The sequence below is a fragment of the Tenrec ecaudatus genome, chromosome 6 (genome assembly GCF_050624435.1).
Source record: "Tenrec ecaudatus isolate mTenEca1 chromosome 6, mTenEca1.hap1, whole genome shotgun sequence".
Lineage (NCBI taxonomy): Eukaryota > Metazoa > Chordata > Mammalia > Afrosoricida > Tenrecidae > Tenrec > Tenrec ecaudatus.
The window spans coordinates 31,906,629-31,925,807 of NC_134535.1; the positions used below are offsets into that span (position 1 = coordinate 31,906,629).

Sequence of the window (19,179 nt, forward strand, 5' to 3'; positions counted from 1 at the left end):
CCCTTGCTGGAAGCTTCAGTGTGTAATGGAGGTTCATAAGGATGTCTTTGTGGTGAACCCTGGCCTGACATTGTTCAAATCTTACGTTCTTAAAAACTTTTCGAGGAAATGAATTTGGCTGGTTGTGTTTATATGACAATTTTGTTTGTTTTTAAAAAGAGGCACCATCCCCTATGAGAACATCTTACCTGAAAGGGACATTTTGATGCACTTCTCTACGAAGTACTTTTCAAATATATAAAGTAGCATAAATATAAAGCAAAATTTTTTTAAGTAGTGGCACTAAGTCCACAGAGAAGAAGCACACCAGACTGTATAGTCATTGAAGGATTGTAAATAATGAGATTCAAACCCAGAAGAGGGACCGATCACAACTAAATTCACTGCCATCAACTTAACGCCAACTCATAGTTGACTCTTTAGGATAGAGTATATTGCCCTGTGAATTTCCGAGATTGTAACTGTGCATAGGAGTAGAAAGCCCCATCTTTCCCCCCAGAGTAGCTGTTGGTTTTAAACTGCTACCCTTGAAGATTGCATCCCAATGAGTAACAGTGATGCCACCAGGGCTTCCTGGAGGGAGTGAAACCAGTGCCTAAATTCTGAGCACTCTTTAGGGGAAGGTATGGGCGATAATGGTAGCCTAAAGTCCATTTTCAGAGTCCTTAGATGGATTGAGTCCCTGTTTCACCCCAATGGCCTTGGATTAGGAACATTAAGAGCATTCTAAAGTGGATTTTTAGCAGTTGTACTTAGCCTGTCATATGATTGTCCCTGGATTCAATGTGAAGTTTTGCAAAGTATTTAATGTTCTTGGCTTTCTTTTAGATTGGTGTCTTTCTATGTTGTTTACTGTTTGCCCTTTTGTTTGCTTATCTGTATGGGGTAACTGGGGTGGGTGGATATATGAAGAGCATGGAAAGGGGGGGGGGAAATAGAGAGTCAACACCAATGGGTAGAAGAAGGAAGAAAAAGTCCCAAAGTTGTGTGATGATTGTACAGCCCTTGTTATGACACAACTATCGAACGACAGGATATGTGTGCTACAGCTCCATTAAGAGTTAGAGAGAGAACACGGAATAACAGTCACTACCAGTGTATAGATCTAGTCATGTCGAATTCAAAGAAGGGTTGTCTAAGCCCACCCCCAAAACAAAAACCATAATAACCAGTTTCCATTGAGTCATTTCTGACTGTGGCAGCCCCGTGTGTATATAAAGAGAAGTAAATCGTGCAAGGTTTGCACAGGTGGATATTTTTCATTAGCAGATTGCCAGGTCTTTCTTCAGAAGTGCCTTTCAGTGAGTTTGAACTAACAACCTCTCAGTTCATAGCCAACTGTGTAGCCGTGTGCACCACTAAGGGCAACTAGTTGCCTAATCAGAAGGCACTTATTTCTGACTTTACTTCAGCAGACTGGGAAAGACCTGCTTTCCTAGAAACAAGGCTCATTCCAGAAGCAACTTTGACTTGGAGAAGGATAGTGTGAGAAAGCTGGGTTCAGTCTTGACTTTGTTCTAGCTCCGTTGTAGCTTTCTTTTTACTTTGACTATCAAATTATGAAATAATTAGGAAGGTATGGACGAAACACTACATTCTCTTCCTTTAGCCTGCAAAGCAAATGGTGCATTAGGATGTTCTCTTAATGGTGGTGGTAAGGAAATAAAAAGACCAGAACTAAATGGCCGAAATCATTTTTAAAAAACCACTTTATTTATTCACCCAAGGCAGACTCATCTCCATTGAATCAATTCTGACTCATAGCAATGGTATGGGATGTTATCAGACCGCCTCATTTTCCCCCTCAGCTCAACTTGATCTTTTGGCTAACAACCCAGTGGAGTTAAAAGCTGCAAAGGTTGTATGATTATTGATTATTTGGGGAAATATTGTACTTAACCATTATGCTCCTTTTTATTATATGGAAATGAAGCGAGGTAAGTGCGGAGGCTACGTGGCATCTTTTCTGATTTTACTGCTAAACTCGTTATAAAAAAATGATTGGCAAAATGGAATTGCAAGGTAATGGAAATTTTCCATGAACTTTCTGAAGGCCCCTTGGCATGCTCTGTGAAGTCAGGCTCCTCGTTATGTGGGTGTGCTTCACTTGATGCCACCCTCCTGCTGTTGGTGACCTGGACTTGAAACCTTGAAACCTTTAGGATCCCTGCCCTCTCCTTTTCTGGAATATTTCTTCTTCCCTTCATTTGTTCCTCTCAGTTCCCAATGTAATCACCCTGCTAGAGCTGCCTGCACTATTGAAATTGCCTCCCGAGCAACTGTTCTGCTTTGTGTTCACTGTGGCCCACCCCCAGTTCTTTAGCTTTGGACTTGAAGGTTAATTCTCCTGAAATACTCCTTTTCTTGGCTCACTTTTCTCCCTCCTATGAGTAAGAAATCATAACTGATCTCTTCTCCTTAAGGCCTGAAGTTCCCATCCAATATGTGTGAGGAACTTCTCAGACTTCGGTTTAAGCTTTAAAATTATCATGGAACTTCATAGGTGCTACTATGAACCAGAGTAGCCTCTGCCCTTTCCCCTAATCAGGTGGTGATGTCAGGAGTGGTACTGTTATTTGATTGAGAGAAGTACCAGTCTCATCCTAACTTGTTGGCAATAACAAGACAAAAGCTTGGTAGTAGCAACCAACTTAAAAGTCCATTATATTTCTTTGAGGTCTGTAGGAAGGTATGGGTCCTTTGTTGAAGACCTACAAGATAAAATATAACTCTAGTAGACTCCTTAGCTATTTCTCATCGTGCCTTCTTCAAACTGAAAAAAAAAAAAATCAAATTCTTACTAGAGACTCCTGTTGCTGGCAAGATTTTTGTTTCCTGAATGGAGGCGTTCTTACCTCCACATTGCTGATAGTGCTGTCTAGGTGCCCCTTCCTTTTAAGCTACACATGCCTGTTCTCTTCAGTTCCCCCCAAATCTTTCTTTGGTGCACCACTCCCATAACAGTTACTGCTTTCTAGGACCCTTTTTGTTAATTCAGAAAAAACTAATTGAATGCCTGTTATGCTAGGCAGTAGGGTGAGAATTCAACTTAAACAATTACCTTGCCCTTCAGAATCTAGATTTTAATGAAGGGCACAATTACAGCAGCAAGTGCCATCGCATGAGATAGCGAAGATTCCGAAGAGACAATACCTAGGATTGTGTGGGTTAAGGGTGGGAGAGCAGAGGAGGTGTTCTAGAGGAAAACCGTAATAAGAAGCAAAGCCTCCCGGCGTTTTAAGCAGTGTATTGTGAAGTAGTAGAAAGACCCGTTGAGAGCTGCACCTTAAGATTAAATCCAAGCTCACTGCAATAGAGTCCATTCAACTCATGGCGTTGTTGTTAGGTGCTATCAAATCCGGTCCTCTGTACAACACAACAAAACACCACACAGGCTTGTGTCATCCTCACCTTGTCCTCACGTCTGCGCACAGTGTTGCAGTCACTGTCCATCCATCTCCTCTAGGGCCTTCCTCCTTTTTGCTTCCCCACCCCTTCACCAAGCATTCTACTCTTCTCCAGGAACTGGTTGGTCACTCTTGCTAACATGTCCGAAGTATGTGAGACCAAGTCTCTCCACCTTCCCTCTAAGGAGCATTCTCTGTACTTCTTCCAAGACAGATCTGTTTGTTTTAGCATTCCATGGTACTTTTCGATATTCCTCACCAACACCATAATTCAAATGCATCATTTTTTCTTCAGTCTTCCTTATCCAATGTTCAACTTTCACACGAATTTCGAGAACATCTCAAGGACGAATTTGGCACATTGAACACTTACTGCAGAAGCCTGATAAGCTGTGGAAAGACATCAAGACCATCTTGTATGAAGAAAGCAAAAGATCATTGAGAAGACAGGACCGAAGGAAAAGATCAAAGTGGATGCCAGTAGACTCTGAAACTTGCTATTAATGGTAGCGTAGTGAAAGCAAGTGAAAGAGTATGAGGTCCAGGAGCTGAAGAGAAACTCTCAAAGGGCAGCTCGAGACGACAAAGCCAAATATTACAACAAATTGTGCAAGGATCTAGAATTAGAAAACCTACAGGGAAGAACAAGGTCAGTCTATCTGAAACTGAAAGAAATCAAGAAAAAAAGTCACGCCCCAAGTTGAAATGCTGAAAGATTCTCTAGGCAGAATATTGAAGATGGAAAGAATACTCAGAGTCACCATCTCAGAAAGAACTAATTGGCAGTCCCATTTCCAGAGGTAGCATGTGAACAAGAACCAAGTGCTGAAGGAAGACGTCCAAACTGCACTGAATGCATTAGCCCCAAACAAGGCTCCAGAAATTGGCGGAATGCCTATAGAAATGTTTCAGCAAGCTCAAGAAGCATTGGAAACACTCACTCATGTATGCCAGGAAATTTGAAAGACAGCTCCTTGGCCAACTGATTGGAAGAGATCCATATTTGTGCCCATTCCAAAGAAAGGTGACCCAACAAAATGCTCAGATTATAGATCAATATCACTGATTCTGCATACACGTAAAATGTTGCTTATGAATGTCCAACAATGGTTCAGCAGTACATTAACAGAGCCCTGCCACAAGTTCAGGTCAGATTCAAAAGAGGACATGGAACACGGGATAGCATTGTTCACGTCAGATGAATCTTGGCTCAAAACAAAGAATAGCAGAAAGATACTTAGTTCTGTTTCGGTAACTATGCAAAGGTAGTCCACTGTGTGGACCAGAGTTAACTGTGGATAATGTTGAGGAAAATGGGAATTCCAGAGCACACTGTGCTCATGAGGAACTTGTACATGGATCAAGAGGCTGTTGAGGGAATAGAACAAAGGAATACTGCATGGCTTAAAATCAGGAAAGGTGTGTCTCAGGGTTGTATCCTCTCACCATACTTGTTCAATCTGTGTGCTGAGCTGGACTTTATGAAGAATGTAGCAGTAGGATTGGAGGAGGGCTTGTTAACAACCTGCATTATGCTTGCTGAAAGTGGGGAGGACTTGAGGCACTTGCTGATGAAAATCAAGGATTATAGCCTTCAGTGTGGATTACAACTCAATGTAAGAAGACCTAAATCCTCACAATTCTGCCAAAATCATGATAAAATGAGAAAAGGTTGAGTTATCGAGGATTTTTTCTTACTTGAATCCACATTCACTGCTCATGGAAGCAGCAGTCAACAGATCAAAAGAGGTGTTCCGTTAGGTAAATCTGCTGCACAGGTACCTGTTCAGAGTATTGAAGAGCAAGAATGTTACTTTGAGGACAAAGGTGCACCTGACCCAGGCCATGGTATTCTTCATTGCATCATATGCATGTGAAAGTTGGACATTGAATAAAGAAGACTGTAGAAGAATAGATGCTTTTGAATTGTGGCACTGGAAAAGAATATTGAAAGTGCTGTGGGTTGCTAAGAGAACAAACCACCCTGTATTGGAAGAAGTACGACCAGAGTGCACATTAGAGGCAAGGTTGGAAAGACTTTGTCATACATACTTTGGACATACTGTCAGAAGACACCAGTTCTTAGAGTAGGGTATTATGTTTGGTAAAGTGAAGGGGTGGTGGAAAAGAGGAAGGCCTGTGAGGAGATGGCATTGACACAGTAACTGCCATCAATGGGTTCAGGCATAGGCACAGTTGTAAGGATGACTCAGGACTGTGCACTGTTTCCTTCTGTTGTGCATAGGGTCGCTGTGGGCTGGAGCCAACTCAGTGGCACCTAACGACAAATTTCACATACATATGAAGTGCTGGAAGATACTATGGCTTGAGTCAGGCACACCTTCGTCCGCATAGTAACCTCTTTGTTTTAAAAGACTTTAAAGAATTCTTGTGCAACAGATTTAACTCCCAACTCATATGAAGCTATACAGGATTTCCAAGACTGTAACTCTTTAGAGGAGCGGATACCTTCACTTTTTCTTTTGTTTGTTTTCATTTTTAATTGTTAATTGGGTGAAACAAAGTTTCCATTCAACAATTCATACACATTTTGTTTTATTTCATTGATTGCAATTTCCACACTGCAATACCACCTGCAACTTTTACTTCTTGTGTGTCCTGTTACTACTCCTCTTGCCTGACCCTCCTAAACTTTGCCCTTGGGGAAATGCTGTCCTTTTGATCTCCTGGTTGATTATTCTAACAAGTCTGTACTTTGCTAGTATTCCTGGTCCCCTAAAACAGCGGTTCTCAACCTGTGGATCGCGACACCTTGGGGGTCGAATGACTCTTTCACAGGAGTCGCCTAATTTATAGCAGTAGCAAAATTAGAGCTATGAAGTAGCAACAAAAATAATTTTTTGGTTGGGGGTCACCTCAACATGAGGAACTGTATTAAAGGGTCACAGCGTTAGGAAGTTTGAGAACCACTGCCCTAGTAATTGAGCCAAGAAATGAGTTAAGCTTCAGACTTGAAGGGTAACTGAGGGTCTGAGTGTCAGGTGTTCCACCAATTTCTCTCTGACTAGTGAGCCTGGAATTTTTTTCCTTTCTTTATTTCAATGATTTTGACTTTTGTTTCACATTTTTCTCCCACTCTATGCAGGACCTCCCTTTTTTTTTTTTGCCTTTAACCTTTTTTCAAATAGTTTAATTGACATAAAATTCACATATCACACACATCCATGATTATGTCATTATAAAAAGAGTTGTATATCCATCATCACAATCAATTCTAGTGCACCCTCATTCATTATTGCTTACCAACTCCCCTCCCCCTCCCCACCCCAGGTCCCCTTTCATGTTATCATCTCTATGTATCTACTTCTTCTGTGCTTTGTAAACTAGAAAATCTAAAAGAAGCAGTGAAAAACAAAAACAAATGAAACAAAGAAAAAATAATAGTAACATAAATAAAAATAAAGAATAAGAAAGAAAAGACCACCAGCAATATTTAAAATAAGCCAGAGAGGAAATTTCTTTTGTGAAACAAGTGAGGAATATTTAAACCTGGAGTAAATTCCGTTTGGGTCAAAAAAGGGGGTCAACTGAACAGGTATCATATTGTAGTTCCATCCACCATAATCAAGTTTACAGTAATCTCTGTCTCATAGCAAAGTTGTTTGCATGCCTTCACTATGACTTTTGGGCGCCCACTGCCCTCCGTAGCCTTTTAGAAATTGGTTATTTATAATTTAAACTCTGATACTTTCCCGTTCATCATATTTCGATTTTGTTATTATCATCTTTGGATCACGCAGGCTGGCGTGCTTCTTTGATGTGGACTTAGTTGACACTTCGCTTACGTGGCTTGTTTATATACAAGCCTTGAAGACCCCAGACTTTATTCCACTTGATAGCTGGACACTATCTGCTATTTTTACCACAGCACCTTGCTTTTCAGTGATCACATCATGAAGGCCAGTGTTGAGCAGAGACACTTTATAAGAACTGTTCGTGGATTGAGGCTAGACAAGTGGGAGCCCACAGCCCATCCCTATCCAGAACCTTCTAATGTCCCTTGCTGGAGAGCGGGCAGTGATAGCTTGCTTGCACCTTCTAATTCTGAGGGTCATGGAGGCTGATGACTGCATGTTCAATTAGTCCAGCGGTTCTCAACCTGTGGGTTGTGACTCCTTTGGGGGTTGAACGACCCTTTCACAGGGGCCACCCGATTCATAACAGTAGTAAAACGACAGTTATGAAGTAGCAATGAAAATAATTTTATGGTTGGGGGGGATTACCACAACGTGAGGAACTGTTAAAGGGTCGAAGCATTAGAATGGTTGAGAACCACTGAATTAGTCTATGGGACTAATTAGTCCCATCATCTTTGATTTTCTTTTTTTTTATCTTTAATTTTCTTCACACTACCTTCTTTGGTCACATTATCAGGTGGTACTAGTACTGGTACTGGTAAAATAGAAGGTCACTGTGTCACATGTCTCGATCTGCTGACTTCATTGTTTACAACAGACAGCTTAGGTTGCACTGGTCTTCAAAGCTGGAGGACATCATCAGCAGGAGAGGATTCCCGTTGTGGCTTCTTTCCTAGATCAGGAAGATCTTTCCTGACTCCTCCCACCAATAGCCTAGAAACCCTGTGGAGCAGTTCGACTCCCGTCACATGGGGTCACTATGAGTCAAAATCTACTCATTGGCAACTAACAGAGCAATTCATTTTGATATAGAAAGTTTTGAGTATTTAAAGCTGTTTTTGTCCTTAAACAGTGTTAACTTTAGTAGTTTAATTTTCTTTCTATCCCCAATGGATGTGGTGACCAACAGTTTATTGTCGTAATGATAGTAGTTTCACAAATATATGACCAACACATGTCTCAGTTCTCCATTACGGGAAAATAAATCCAATTTCTTCCAGGATACAACATCCCTATTGCTGATTTTTCTAAATCCTTGTACTGTGGAGTCCCAAACAGCACACAGAGGGACCGACTCAGAAAACTGTTCCGAGCCTTCCTCCTAATACATATCCCTGGGGCTTTGTTACGGTGCAGATTCTGACGCAGTGGCTCAGAGTAGATTTGAGATTTTTCTAGTTCCCACAAGCCCCCAGGTGATGCCGATTGATGCTGCCCAGAGGTGGAACAGGTCAGAGTGTCAGAGGATATAAAGAGATAAGGAATTAAGATCAACTTGAGTGAAGGTTTGTTTTGCTCAGTTTATGTGTATACATCTTAACCCTCAGTGACTCTCACTATTGGAAACCAACCACTCATTACTCAGTGGGGTTGGGCTCATATCCGGCCCTCAGAGACGGGGAACCTGGCTGGAGAGCTAGCTCTCTTTCTCTTCCTCCTGCACCACAGCCCTGGAAGTGAGTATCCTTCATGTCACGGGGAGCTCTGATAAGGTGTGCACCCACCTCATTGAGGCTGTGATATGATTTCCCGAGGCCCCTGGCCACTGACTAATAGGAAACTCCGTCTCGGCAGTGGGAAGTGTTCCTTTTGGCATTCTGCCTCGACTCAACTGCCTTTTGTAACAGTTGGACTCCAAGAATGGCTCCCAAGCAAGGCAAGCTGGTGTCCTATACTGTGCCTTCAGGAACTGGCAGAAAATATTTTCGTCGGCTCTTCAGATTCCCGTTAGAAATTCTCAGTACTTGTAGGAATCTCATCATGGTGAGTGACCTAGCAATGACCTGCTGAAGGAGCCTGCATCATGTCTCAAAATATTCTGCTCCAGCCTTTCCCGGATGATTTCTCGTTGTCTCGTTCACTGCCTTCACTGTGCTGCTCTTCAAAGCTGTAGACATTCCGGTAGGCTGAAGACAGGATGTGTGTGTGTGTGTGTGTGTGTGTGTGTGTGTGTGTGTGTGTGTGTGTGTGTCTGCCCCACAGTCTTTCAAAATGAAGCTAGAAAGAATTCTTTTCATTGTCTTCCTGGTGAACTTTCCTATGGAATTCCCCCATTGGTTTGCAACAATGACTTTTACAATCGGGAGATCTTATTCTGTGTGTTCGTCTCAGCACATTCTGCAGAATGTTGATGGTGTCAGCTTATGAAGTAGTTGATTAATAGATTGGTTCTGTAGTTTTCGAATGTCAGGTTTGTGAATCATCTGGAAGCTTAGGCAAAGTACAAGTTGATTGCTAAGCCCCACCCCCAGAGTTTCTGATTCAGCCAGGCGGGAACCCAGTTATAACAGAAACAACAAAAGCAGTTGCTGTCAAGTTGACCTCAGCTCCTGGAGACTCATGTGTGTTTAGAAAGGTGTTTTCAGGGGATGGGCTTTTTTTTTTTTAAGTCGATTACCAGGCCTTTCTTCTGAGGCATCTCTGGGTAGTCTTGAAACTCCTAAGCCTGGAGCTCCAAATCCCAAAATGAAACTCACTGCCCATGAGTTAATTCTGACTCATAGGGACAGAGTAGAACTGCTTCTGTGGATTTCCAAGACTGTAAATCTTTATGGGAGTAGATCGTTTCATGTTTCTCCTATGAGAGTGGCTGGTGGTTTCAAACAGCTGCTGTTACAGTTTGTAACCCAGTGACACATAATCCAGTAGCACACCACCAGGACTCTGAGTAATATCCCAGTGTGCTGACACATACACAATCACTTACTTACTGGGTCCTTCAAGATGGAGCTGCTAATGGAAAGGTTGGTGGTTTGAAACTACCAGCCACTCCAGTGGCAATCTGCTTCAGTGAAATATTAACCCACTACACCACCAGGTTCCAGAACCTGAGAATTTGAATCACCATTCCAGCCCTGTGCCTTCTCATATCTTGTCTTATGTTATCCATGGTAACGGGGGATGTTGGCACATGCTGGTAGTAGCATATGCATTTTTCATCATCATCACCTGCCAGTCTCAGGCCCAAGAAAACAGCATCTCTTCTGAGTTTCCTGTGCAGTAGACTGCCCAGCTCATTCCTCATAAGACATCTTGGCTTATACTGGAGTAGAGAGACCAGTCCTCTAGGGGAAGGCTATATAGATGCATAGGATCCTGGAGGCAGCTGGGCAAGTTACTTCCTGCCCACATTCCTATCACTAAAATACATACCATATGTACTCGTGTATCAGCTGAGTTTTTCAGCACTTTTTTTGGTCGCAGTTTTGGTAAAATTAGGTGCTCGGTTGATATTTGGGTCGGCTTATACTCGAGTACATACGGTACTTTGCTTTCTAAACTTACTTTGGAACTGGGTGATTTTACAGAGCAGATCAACTTTCCATTCAGCAGTTCATACAAAGTTTGTTTCATTTTACTGCTTGCAAAAACACATGTTTTTCACGATGACTAAGGCACTGCTTTCTGTCCCAGTAGTTCTAGAGCCACCCAGGAAGGCCACCATGGTCTGGACCTGCGTCTTGAAGACCTGCCCTCTGATGAAGAAGCCACCAACAGTTCTGATGAGGATGATGTCAGCTCTGGTTCTAGTAAAGGAGAGCCCGACCCCTTGGATGATAAACAGGTATGAACTTTTCTTTCTTTTTAGTTTCTGACTTAGGAGAAAGTTTACAGGGCAGATTGTTTTCCCATTCAAGGATCCATATGTACTTTGTTTTGTAAACATGTATGTTTTGGTGCTTAATTGCTTCTACTTTTGTGCTTGTTGACCTCTCATGCTTGAAAATAATATTTATTAGCATAAGAGGCCCAAAAGTCATACTAGTAAATTTTCTTGAAGGTTATAAAACATTTTAGCAAGATTTATGTTTGCTTCCTAAATCTTAGTCTAGTGTCTAAGATGTCTAAGATATTTCCAAGTACACAAAAGATTATTTTGTGTGTGGTTGTTGAGAAAATACATGTTTTTGTACTTTATTAGGGATAAAATAAAGATTGCTGTTACTAGTATATCATTGTGTGCTTTTAAAAAATGAATGCATTGTGTGTGTTGGGCTTGGAATCATAAGACAAAAGTACCAAAATTGGCCAATTTTATACAGTTGCTAATTATGTAAAATGTTACTTTTGTATCCATTTCTTATAGGCTTTGCTTGCTGCTTAAAATATTTTACTCCATTTAATCCATTTTGGGCCATAAATGAACGGCACCTGTTGATTTTGAGCTTGTATATTGTTTTCAGAGTATAGTGGGTTTTGGAGTGCAACTGTCTTACAAATCCCCAGAATCACCATTTAAGAGTCGGTTCCAACTCATAGTGACCTTCTAGGGCAGGGTAGAACTGCCTTACATGGTTTCCAGGTCTCTATTCTCTGTGCATGCAGACTGTCGCATTTTTCTCCACAGGACCCACTGGTGGATTTGAATCACCCGACTTTCAGTTAGTAACTCAACTTTTAACCACAGCATCACCAGGGCAAATGGGAAAAAAATGTACTTTCAGGATTGTGAGGATGATTTGATATCTATAAAACTCTAAAACACTGTTCAGAAAGCAGTAGTAGTATGGTGAACATTTGTTTATTTTTTATTACTAGCAAGATTTGATTACTGTTCTGTAAAATACTGAGTCATGGTGTTGGGGGTAACCACTAAAAGTTATTGAGCAGGGGAGTTTGGAAGAATCACTGTTCTTCAGACACACCGCTTCCTTCCTCAATCTGTGTGCTTTTACTTTGACTTTCAAGTAATTCCTCCTGTGTTTTCCCAGCATCTGCCTTGCTCTAATTGGGAAAAAAACCCTACTTATTTTTTTTGAAACCTCAATCTTTTATATTGGGGGACAAAAACCTAATTTTCATGGCCAGAGATGATACAGATCTTTAGAGAATATCCACTGTTGCCATCAGCTGAATTGCAACTCATAGAGACCCTTTATAGCGTTAAGAAAGCTGTAAATCTTTATGGGAGCAGATAACCTCATCTTTCTCCTGCAGAGCAATTGTGGGGTTGAACCGTCAACCTTGTGGTTATCAGCCCCACACTTACTTGACAGAGCCACTAAGGCTCCTTCTGATGGGCTAAGAGGGACCATCAACAGGAGTTCAGAGTGCACTGTTCTAGGAATGGTTATAAAGCCAGAGTGATGGCTGGCAGCCCTGGAGACTGTTTAGGTAAAGGCCTCTGAGAGAGATCTTTTACTAGACTCATGGTAAATGATTTAGAAGAGTTTGAAGAAGAGTATTCAAATAGTTTTCCTCCCCAAGTTCCGTAATTCACAAAACTCATTGCTGTCGAGCCTGTTTTGTCTCATAGCAACCCTGTAGGACCAAGGAGCGCTACCCCATGTTTTCCAGGACTGCAAAACGTCACCCCACCCTATCTTTCCTCCTCTCAGTGGCTGGGACTGCCAGCCTTTCAGTTTGCAGGCTACCGCTTTAACCCAAGGCCACCAGGGCTTGAGTGCTGTAATTAATTAACCTTCATCCCCTTTGTTGAACAACCCCAACCAGTGTTTGTTTTCCCAAACAGATACCTTTTATTTGCCCCCTCGCATTTTTATCTGTATGTCTTATTTGAGCCATTTTCAAACCCATCCCCCCTCCCCTCCTTTTCATTGTGGTGGGCAAACTGGTTTCTCTTTTCTAGTAAGGATCTCACTGGTCCGGCATATAACGGAAGGCTGAACAATAAATCTCTAACCTTTCTGTCAGCCATCTCCCAACACATCCCGTTGTAAGGCTGCCTCGTTAACCCACTCGTTTGTAGTCAGTGGGCTCCTGGGTTCCTTCCTCGCATTTGTGCCAACCTTTCCTTGCCCTTCCTGTATTTACATTATTGTTGGCTTGTCCTTGGTTGTATCACATGGCAGCATTCCTGTTACATATTCAGCTTTTTAAAAATGCAATGGTTTCTGCAGTGAATCTGACTCATTTAACAGTTCTGTGCACGATGCTATGGTCTTAGTAGCGTGGCTTTTCAGGCCTCTTTGTCGGAGACATAAGTAGATAGTCAAATGGACCCATTCTGCATTGCCAGTGGTTAGTCCATCTAACGGTAGCCTGGTGAATGCTTTTCTCTCACGTGTTTGGCTTTCATAGTGGTTAAGGAGAACACAGTCTTTGGAGCCAGCTTGTCTGGGATTCCCCCCATCTATTTGCTCTGATCTTGATCACCTACTAACTGCTCTGGGTTTTAGTTTCCTCTTTGTGCAAACAGAAGAAGACTGTTTTAAGGATTCAGTCATTGCATGCTGTTTACAACAGTGTGTGACAGATGGGTGTTATAATTCTTTATGATTATTATTTTTAGTTTTATTATTGAGAATATACACAACAAAACATATTAGTTTAACCGTTTCCACATGTATCATTTGGTAACATTGATTATATATATATTTTTTTAATTATTAAATTCCTTGAATTGTGCAAACACTCTCACCCTGTAATATCAATGAACTGCCTTGCAAATATCTTACCTTAGAACAACGGCTATTCAGGTCAGCGGTTTGAAAACACAGCTGCTCTGCAGGGGAAAGATGCAGCTTACTGCTCCAGTAAAGAATTAGAGCCTTGAGTGAAGTTGTAGTTATTACGTGCCATGGGGTCACTTCTGACCATAGTGACCTTATGGACGACAGAACCAAACAATGCCCGGCGCTGTGCCATCTTCACAATTGTTCCTGTGCATGAAGTTCTCACTGCCATAGAGTCGCTGCCAACTTCTAGTGACCCTATAGGACAGGGTAGAACTGCCCCTGTGGGCTTCCAAGACTGTAACTCTTTACAGGAGTAGAAAGTGTCCTCTTTATTTCCCACAGAGGACCAGGTGGTTTCAAGCTGCTGACCTTGCAGTTGGCAGCCCAGTGCCTACGCACTATGCCACCAGGGCTCCTATGCTTGTAGTCAAAAAAGGACATCTAGGTTTTTCGTACTTAAAGAAACCGATTTTGATAAGTTAGCAGAAGTGGATTGGAAGGGAAGGAAAATAGAGTGCTAGGCTTGAGGTGGACAGGTGTTAGTTTAAGTAAAGGGAAATATTCTGTGACGGAGAAGATAAAAGGAGATGGTGGGGTGGGAACACAGCAAGCTATTGGGTGATTTGATGAGCTGTTTAAATTGTTGAATACAGAATGATTATCTGCTTTGTAAACCCCCCCCCCACCTAATTCACGGTGAAAAGTTTCAAAAAAATATCTACAGCCTCAAAATCCTGATGGAACAGATCTACTCTGCCCTATAGAGTCTCTGTGTCACAGTGATTGACAGCAGTGAGTTTGGTTTTTGATTTTAAGATTCCAGTCGATTCCATTTAAATCTTAAGGGAGCATTAATAATGCTCAAGGCAGACTTCTTTTTAAGAGTAAAACTACTAACCTATTGTTTGGTTTTAAGAAGACTGCAGGGGCTACTGTTTTTTTCATTCTTACCAACAATGAGTAAGGGTTCCAGTTTCTAAACTGTCTGTCATCATTTATTATTTGTATTTGAGCTGTTCTCACACCTAAAAACCAGCTCAACGGCTCGTGAATTGATTCTGCCAGTTGAACTGACAGTTCCTAAAATTGTGAATCTTTATAGAAGCAGTCTGCCATGGAGTGGCTGGTAGATTGGAAACACAGCCTGGCGCTTTAACCTCTGCACCATCAGAATTCTTTCTTGTGGGAGCGGAGTGAATGGAATCAGGTGGTAGTTTTTATTTTTATCTCTCTAATGTCTAATGATGCTGAGCTTTATTTCAGGTACTTTGTGGCCATTTGCATATCCTCAGTGAAATGCAGATTCAGGTCCTTTATTAATTTTATAATTGGGTTATTTTGTCTTTTTGTTGTTAAATTGTTGGATATATATATTAGATTCTCATGTTTATGTGGTTTCCAAAGATATTCTCCTAGTCAGTAGTTTGTATTTTCATTTTTGGGGTAAAGTTTCATGGTGAGCAGAAGTGTTTAATTTTTATATGGTCCCAATTATTTAATTTACTCTGCTCTTTAGCCTTTTGTTATTACCGTGTACACTCGAGTATAAGCCACCCTGAATATAGTCGAGGTACCTAATTTTATCCAAAAAACTGCATAAAATATGCTGAAAAACTTGGCTTATACATGAGTATATATAGTATGATAGATGAACCCTTGCCTTATTAAAAGTTAGACATGATACAGCTGAGTTCATGTGGTCAAGGGGGGCGGGGTGGGGGCGTGTTGTCTACTTAGTGGCTGCCCTGTAAAGCTATGATGAGTTCCCCTGGACAGGTAGACCGCCCAATCAGAGGGATGAGGGATACTGATGGAATAAACAAGTCAGGAGAGGGGAAAGGGTCCCTCAAAAATGCATGTCCGTTGGTCGGAAGAGTGGGAGGACTGACCTCCAGGGCACATAGGGGGAAGGACCCTGGTGGTACACAGTGAAGGCTGTATTGACCTGGGCTCCTGGGTGCATCCTGGCGACCCAGGCCAGGTGCCATGGAAATCTGGGACATTGAATCTTGGTTCTTCAAGGTACATAGAATGCTCCAGAGGCTACATCAGTGAGGTCACACACAGAAGCTCCATTGGGTGAACTGCAGTCTCCCTCAGACAACAGAGGACTTTAGTCAGAAAACACATTGTATCTGAGAAAGCGGAAGACAGCCGTGCCAAGATTGTTGAACTGTTGGTAAGCGGACAAACGCGGTCTAGCTTCATCTAGGCCCTACATGCTGTATTAAGATATGCATTTTTCCAGCAAAACTGTGACTGACATTCTCAGTGATTATTATTGTAATTTTCCCCTGATAATTGACCCCCATTGTTTGTGTAAATAGTGTCCAGCCACAAAAGGAGTGATTCTGTACAAATGAATAATTCACATACTGTGATATGGAGTTAGCTTACATTGGCCCAATGTCTTTCTCAACAGGCCTTAAAAAATATCACCAGGGCCTAACCAAAGACAATATTAACAGAAGATCATTATACTTCAGGGTAATGATTGATAAGAGACTACCACAAATTAACAATAGTTTTGAAAGGGAACCAAGGGTAGGTTGAAAAACATAGATGCGGGAATGGGTTTTGCACTCACACTAAATCCTATAGCTTCAACTTAAAAACAATTAGTTCTTACATCTTGGTCCTTCTCAATACTCACCCTCAGGAAGGGAACAAAGACGATACAGGTGCTATAGCAAAATGTGGTGAAGAAATTAGATGGTGCCCGCCTATCAGATAAAATAGTGTCTGGGGTCTCAAAGGCTTGTCTTCAAGGAAGCAGCACACCATCCTCAGTCACTGGAGGATTATAAATCATATAATATGAAATCGAAGGAGGGAATAATATCAGAGCCTGTGTTGTAAGAATCCAGATTGCAGAAGGCTATGGATGACAGTGGGAGCCCAAGATCACTTTGTGGGAACTAAGCCTCCGATGAACTCCTTCTATCTATAATTAAGGATGGGAGGAAAGTGGTTGCTAAAGAGAGTGCACTAGAGAGATGACGTTAGAAGATCAAAGGGGGAAACCTGACTGGCATAGTTAAAACCTTGTCAGTTGATCCCCTCTAATGCATGCTGGACCTGATCTGGTTTTCAACATTTTCTGTATTAAAAAAATTTTTTTTGGTGGTCGGAGGGGTGTTGTTTGTTTATATTCGGATTTATCTCAGGTGTGTTATGTCACCGGCGGGAGAGTTACCCTCTTGAAGTTGTGTTGCATGTTTTCTGTTGTTCCGTATATGAAACCCAGGATTGATGAACCTATAGGGACAGCAAGTAGAATAAGAGTTTCGGGGCCATGGGTGGAAGGGATACAGTGTGTGGGGGTGGGGGTGGGGAGTGGGTAAAAGGGAGATGTCAAGGGGTCCAGAAAGAAAAAGAATGTTTGGAAACTGTGGTAGCAATTGTAGAACACTGCTTGCCATCGTGATATTAACTATGGAATGATATAGCTATTAACTCCCAATTAAAAATAAATAAATAAAAGGGGGGAAATCAGACATGACAGCATTGCCACTGCTAATCCTTCTAAGAATTGCAGTTTGCACTTGTAGGTCCTTAATTCACTTTGAGTTCGTTTCTGTGCATAGGGAGGCATGGATCCTTTCCCCTTTTTCTGCACATGGAAATCCAGGTTTCCTCACATTTGTTGAAGAGGTTCTTTCCCCACTGAGTGAACTTAGCCCCACTGTCAGAAATCAGTTCACCATAGATGTATGGGCTTATTTCTTGACTTTCAGTTTCATTCCATCCATGTTCTCACGTATCTGTTGCTATACCAGACCTGCCTATTTTTATTACAGTAGTTATAGTTTAGTTTTAAAATTAAAAAGTGAAGTGTGGATTCTTCTACTTTTTAAAAAACATTTTAGCATTGTTTTTACCATTCCATGTAAAGTTGAGAGTTGGTTTATTTCTGTAAAAAAGGCTGTTGGAATTTTGATTAGGCTTGCATCGAATCTGTAGGTGCTTTGGGTATTGATATCTTAACCATATAACTCATCTAAGTCATGAACTTGGATTAACTATTATCACTGGTTTATATGAAAATAAACAAGAACCCTCGATTTCCTTCAAACTATGTAACTTGTTTCTTAATGCTATTATACTTTTGTAACACAAAAACCATAAGAGGCTGACTTAACGAACTGCCATCGGGTTGATTCCAGCTCATCACACGGTAGAACTGCCCCTCTCTGGGTTTCCAAGATTGTGCCTTTAGGGGATAGAAAGCATCCTTTTTCTCCTGCAGAGCAGCTGGTGGTTTTGAACTGCTATCCTTGTGGTTAGTAGTCCAATGAGTAACCACTACACCACCAGGCCTCTTAAAAAAACAGGTTTTTATAGTATTACTTTTCAGGAGGCTAGACACCTAGCTTGAGATCCTCGTCTCTTTCATTTCTGCCATCGCAGTATCCCTGGGTTCTCTGGTGATGTCCCGTGGCCTCTGTTGTCTCCTGTTTGTAGTTGCTTCCTTTTCTAAGGACCCCTGATGGTATAGTGGACTAAACAGTTTGATGTCAACCACAAGGTCAGCAGTTTGAACCCACCAGCTGCTCCATGGGAAAAATATGCAGCTGTCTGCCCCTGTCAAGATTTAAAGTTTTGAAAGCCCAGAAAAGTTATCTCTAGCCTGTGTCCTAAAGAGTTGTTCTGAGTTTGGATCGACTCATTGGCACTGAGTTCGATTTTCGTTTTCTGTTAATTCTCTGCTCTTTTTAAAACTCAAATAATTAGGTTTAGGATATGCTCTGTATAGATATAGCATCTTCGGCATAGTAAAGAAGACTATGTCTAAATGTGATTATATCCTCAGCTATAAGGGTTAAGATTGTAGCTTACACCCTTGGAAAACATAGTTTAATCCATAACATCATCTTGCCATGTGAATACACACTGTTTTATGTTTGTCTTTTGCCAACTTTGATAAAAAAATCTAAAACATATTTACATGTAAGACTGTGGTGTGTTCTAGTGAAAATAATGAAATTGGGTATCCCAAGACTCCTTTTTTGGTCCCAGCCTCTCCTTATTAGCTGTAAAATATAGGTCAGATTTTTTTTGGTGGGGGAAGTCAGTCAGTTTGTTTACCCCAATTGACTTTCCTGACCTTTTCTCTTTCCAATTCTGTGAAATGCTTCTTATGGCGTTGTACACTCAGGAAGAATGGGATGAGGAGACAGTGAGGCTCAGTAATGCCTACTAGAAACTTGCCCTTTGGAAGGTGAGCTCACTGTCACCTCATCTTTGGCATAGCTTAATGACAAATACATGTTTTGCAGGCAGGTCTGGGTGTTCTTTTTGTGTTTGTTTTAGTATTAATCTGTCATAGGACAGCAGAGGCCATTGAATAGTTCTATGGAGGAGGGAAGTATCACTGGAGTTTACTTGTAGTGAATAAATATAGAAAGGAAAGAACAGTTAAAGGAATTACAAAACTAAGCAGTTAGCAAGGGACCAGAACATAAAAGTAGATTT

General features: G+C 41.4%; 1 protein-coding gene across 2 annotated transcripts in view; it reads left to right on the forward strand.

The window, feature by feature from the left end:
• The window catches only part of FGD6 (FYVE, RhoGEF and PH domain containing 6), a 123,514-nt gene that overhangs the window by 39,512 nt on the left and 64,823 nt on the right, over positions 1-19,179 (forward strand). Inside the window, exon 3 of one of the 2 annotated variants that reach the window (XM_075551163.1) lies at positions 10,700-10,850. In XM_075551163.1, coding sequence (XP_075407278.1) covers positions 10,700-10,850 — 151 coding nt within the window. The remainder of the gene's footprint in view (positions 1-10,699; positions 10,851-19,179) is intronic. The other variant, XM_075551164.1, reaches the window with a different exon arrangement.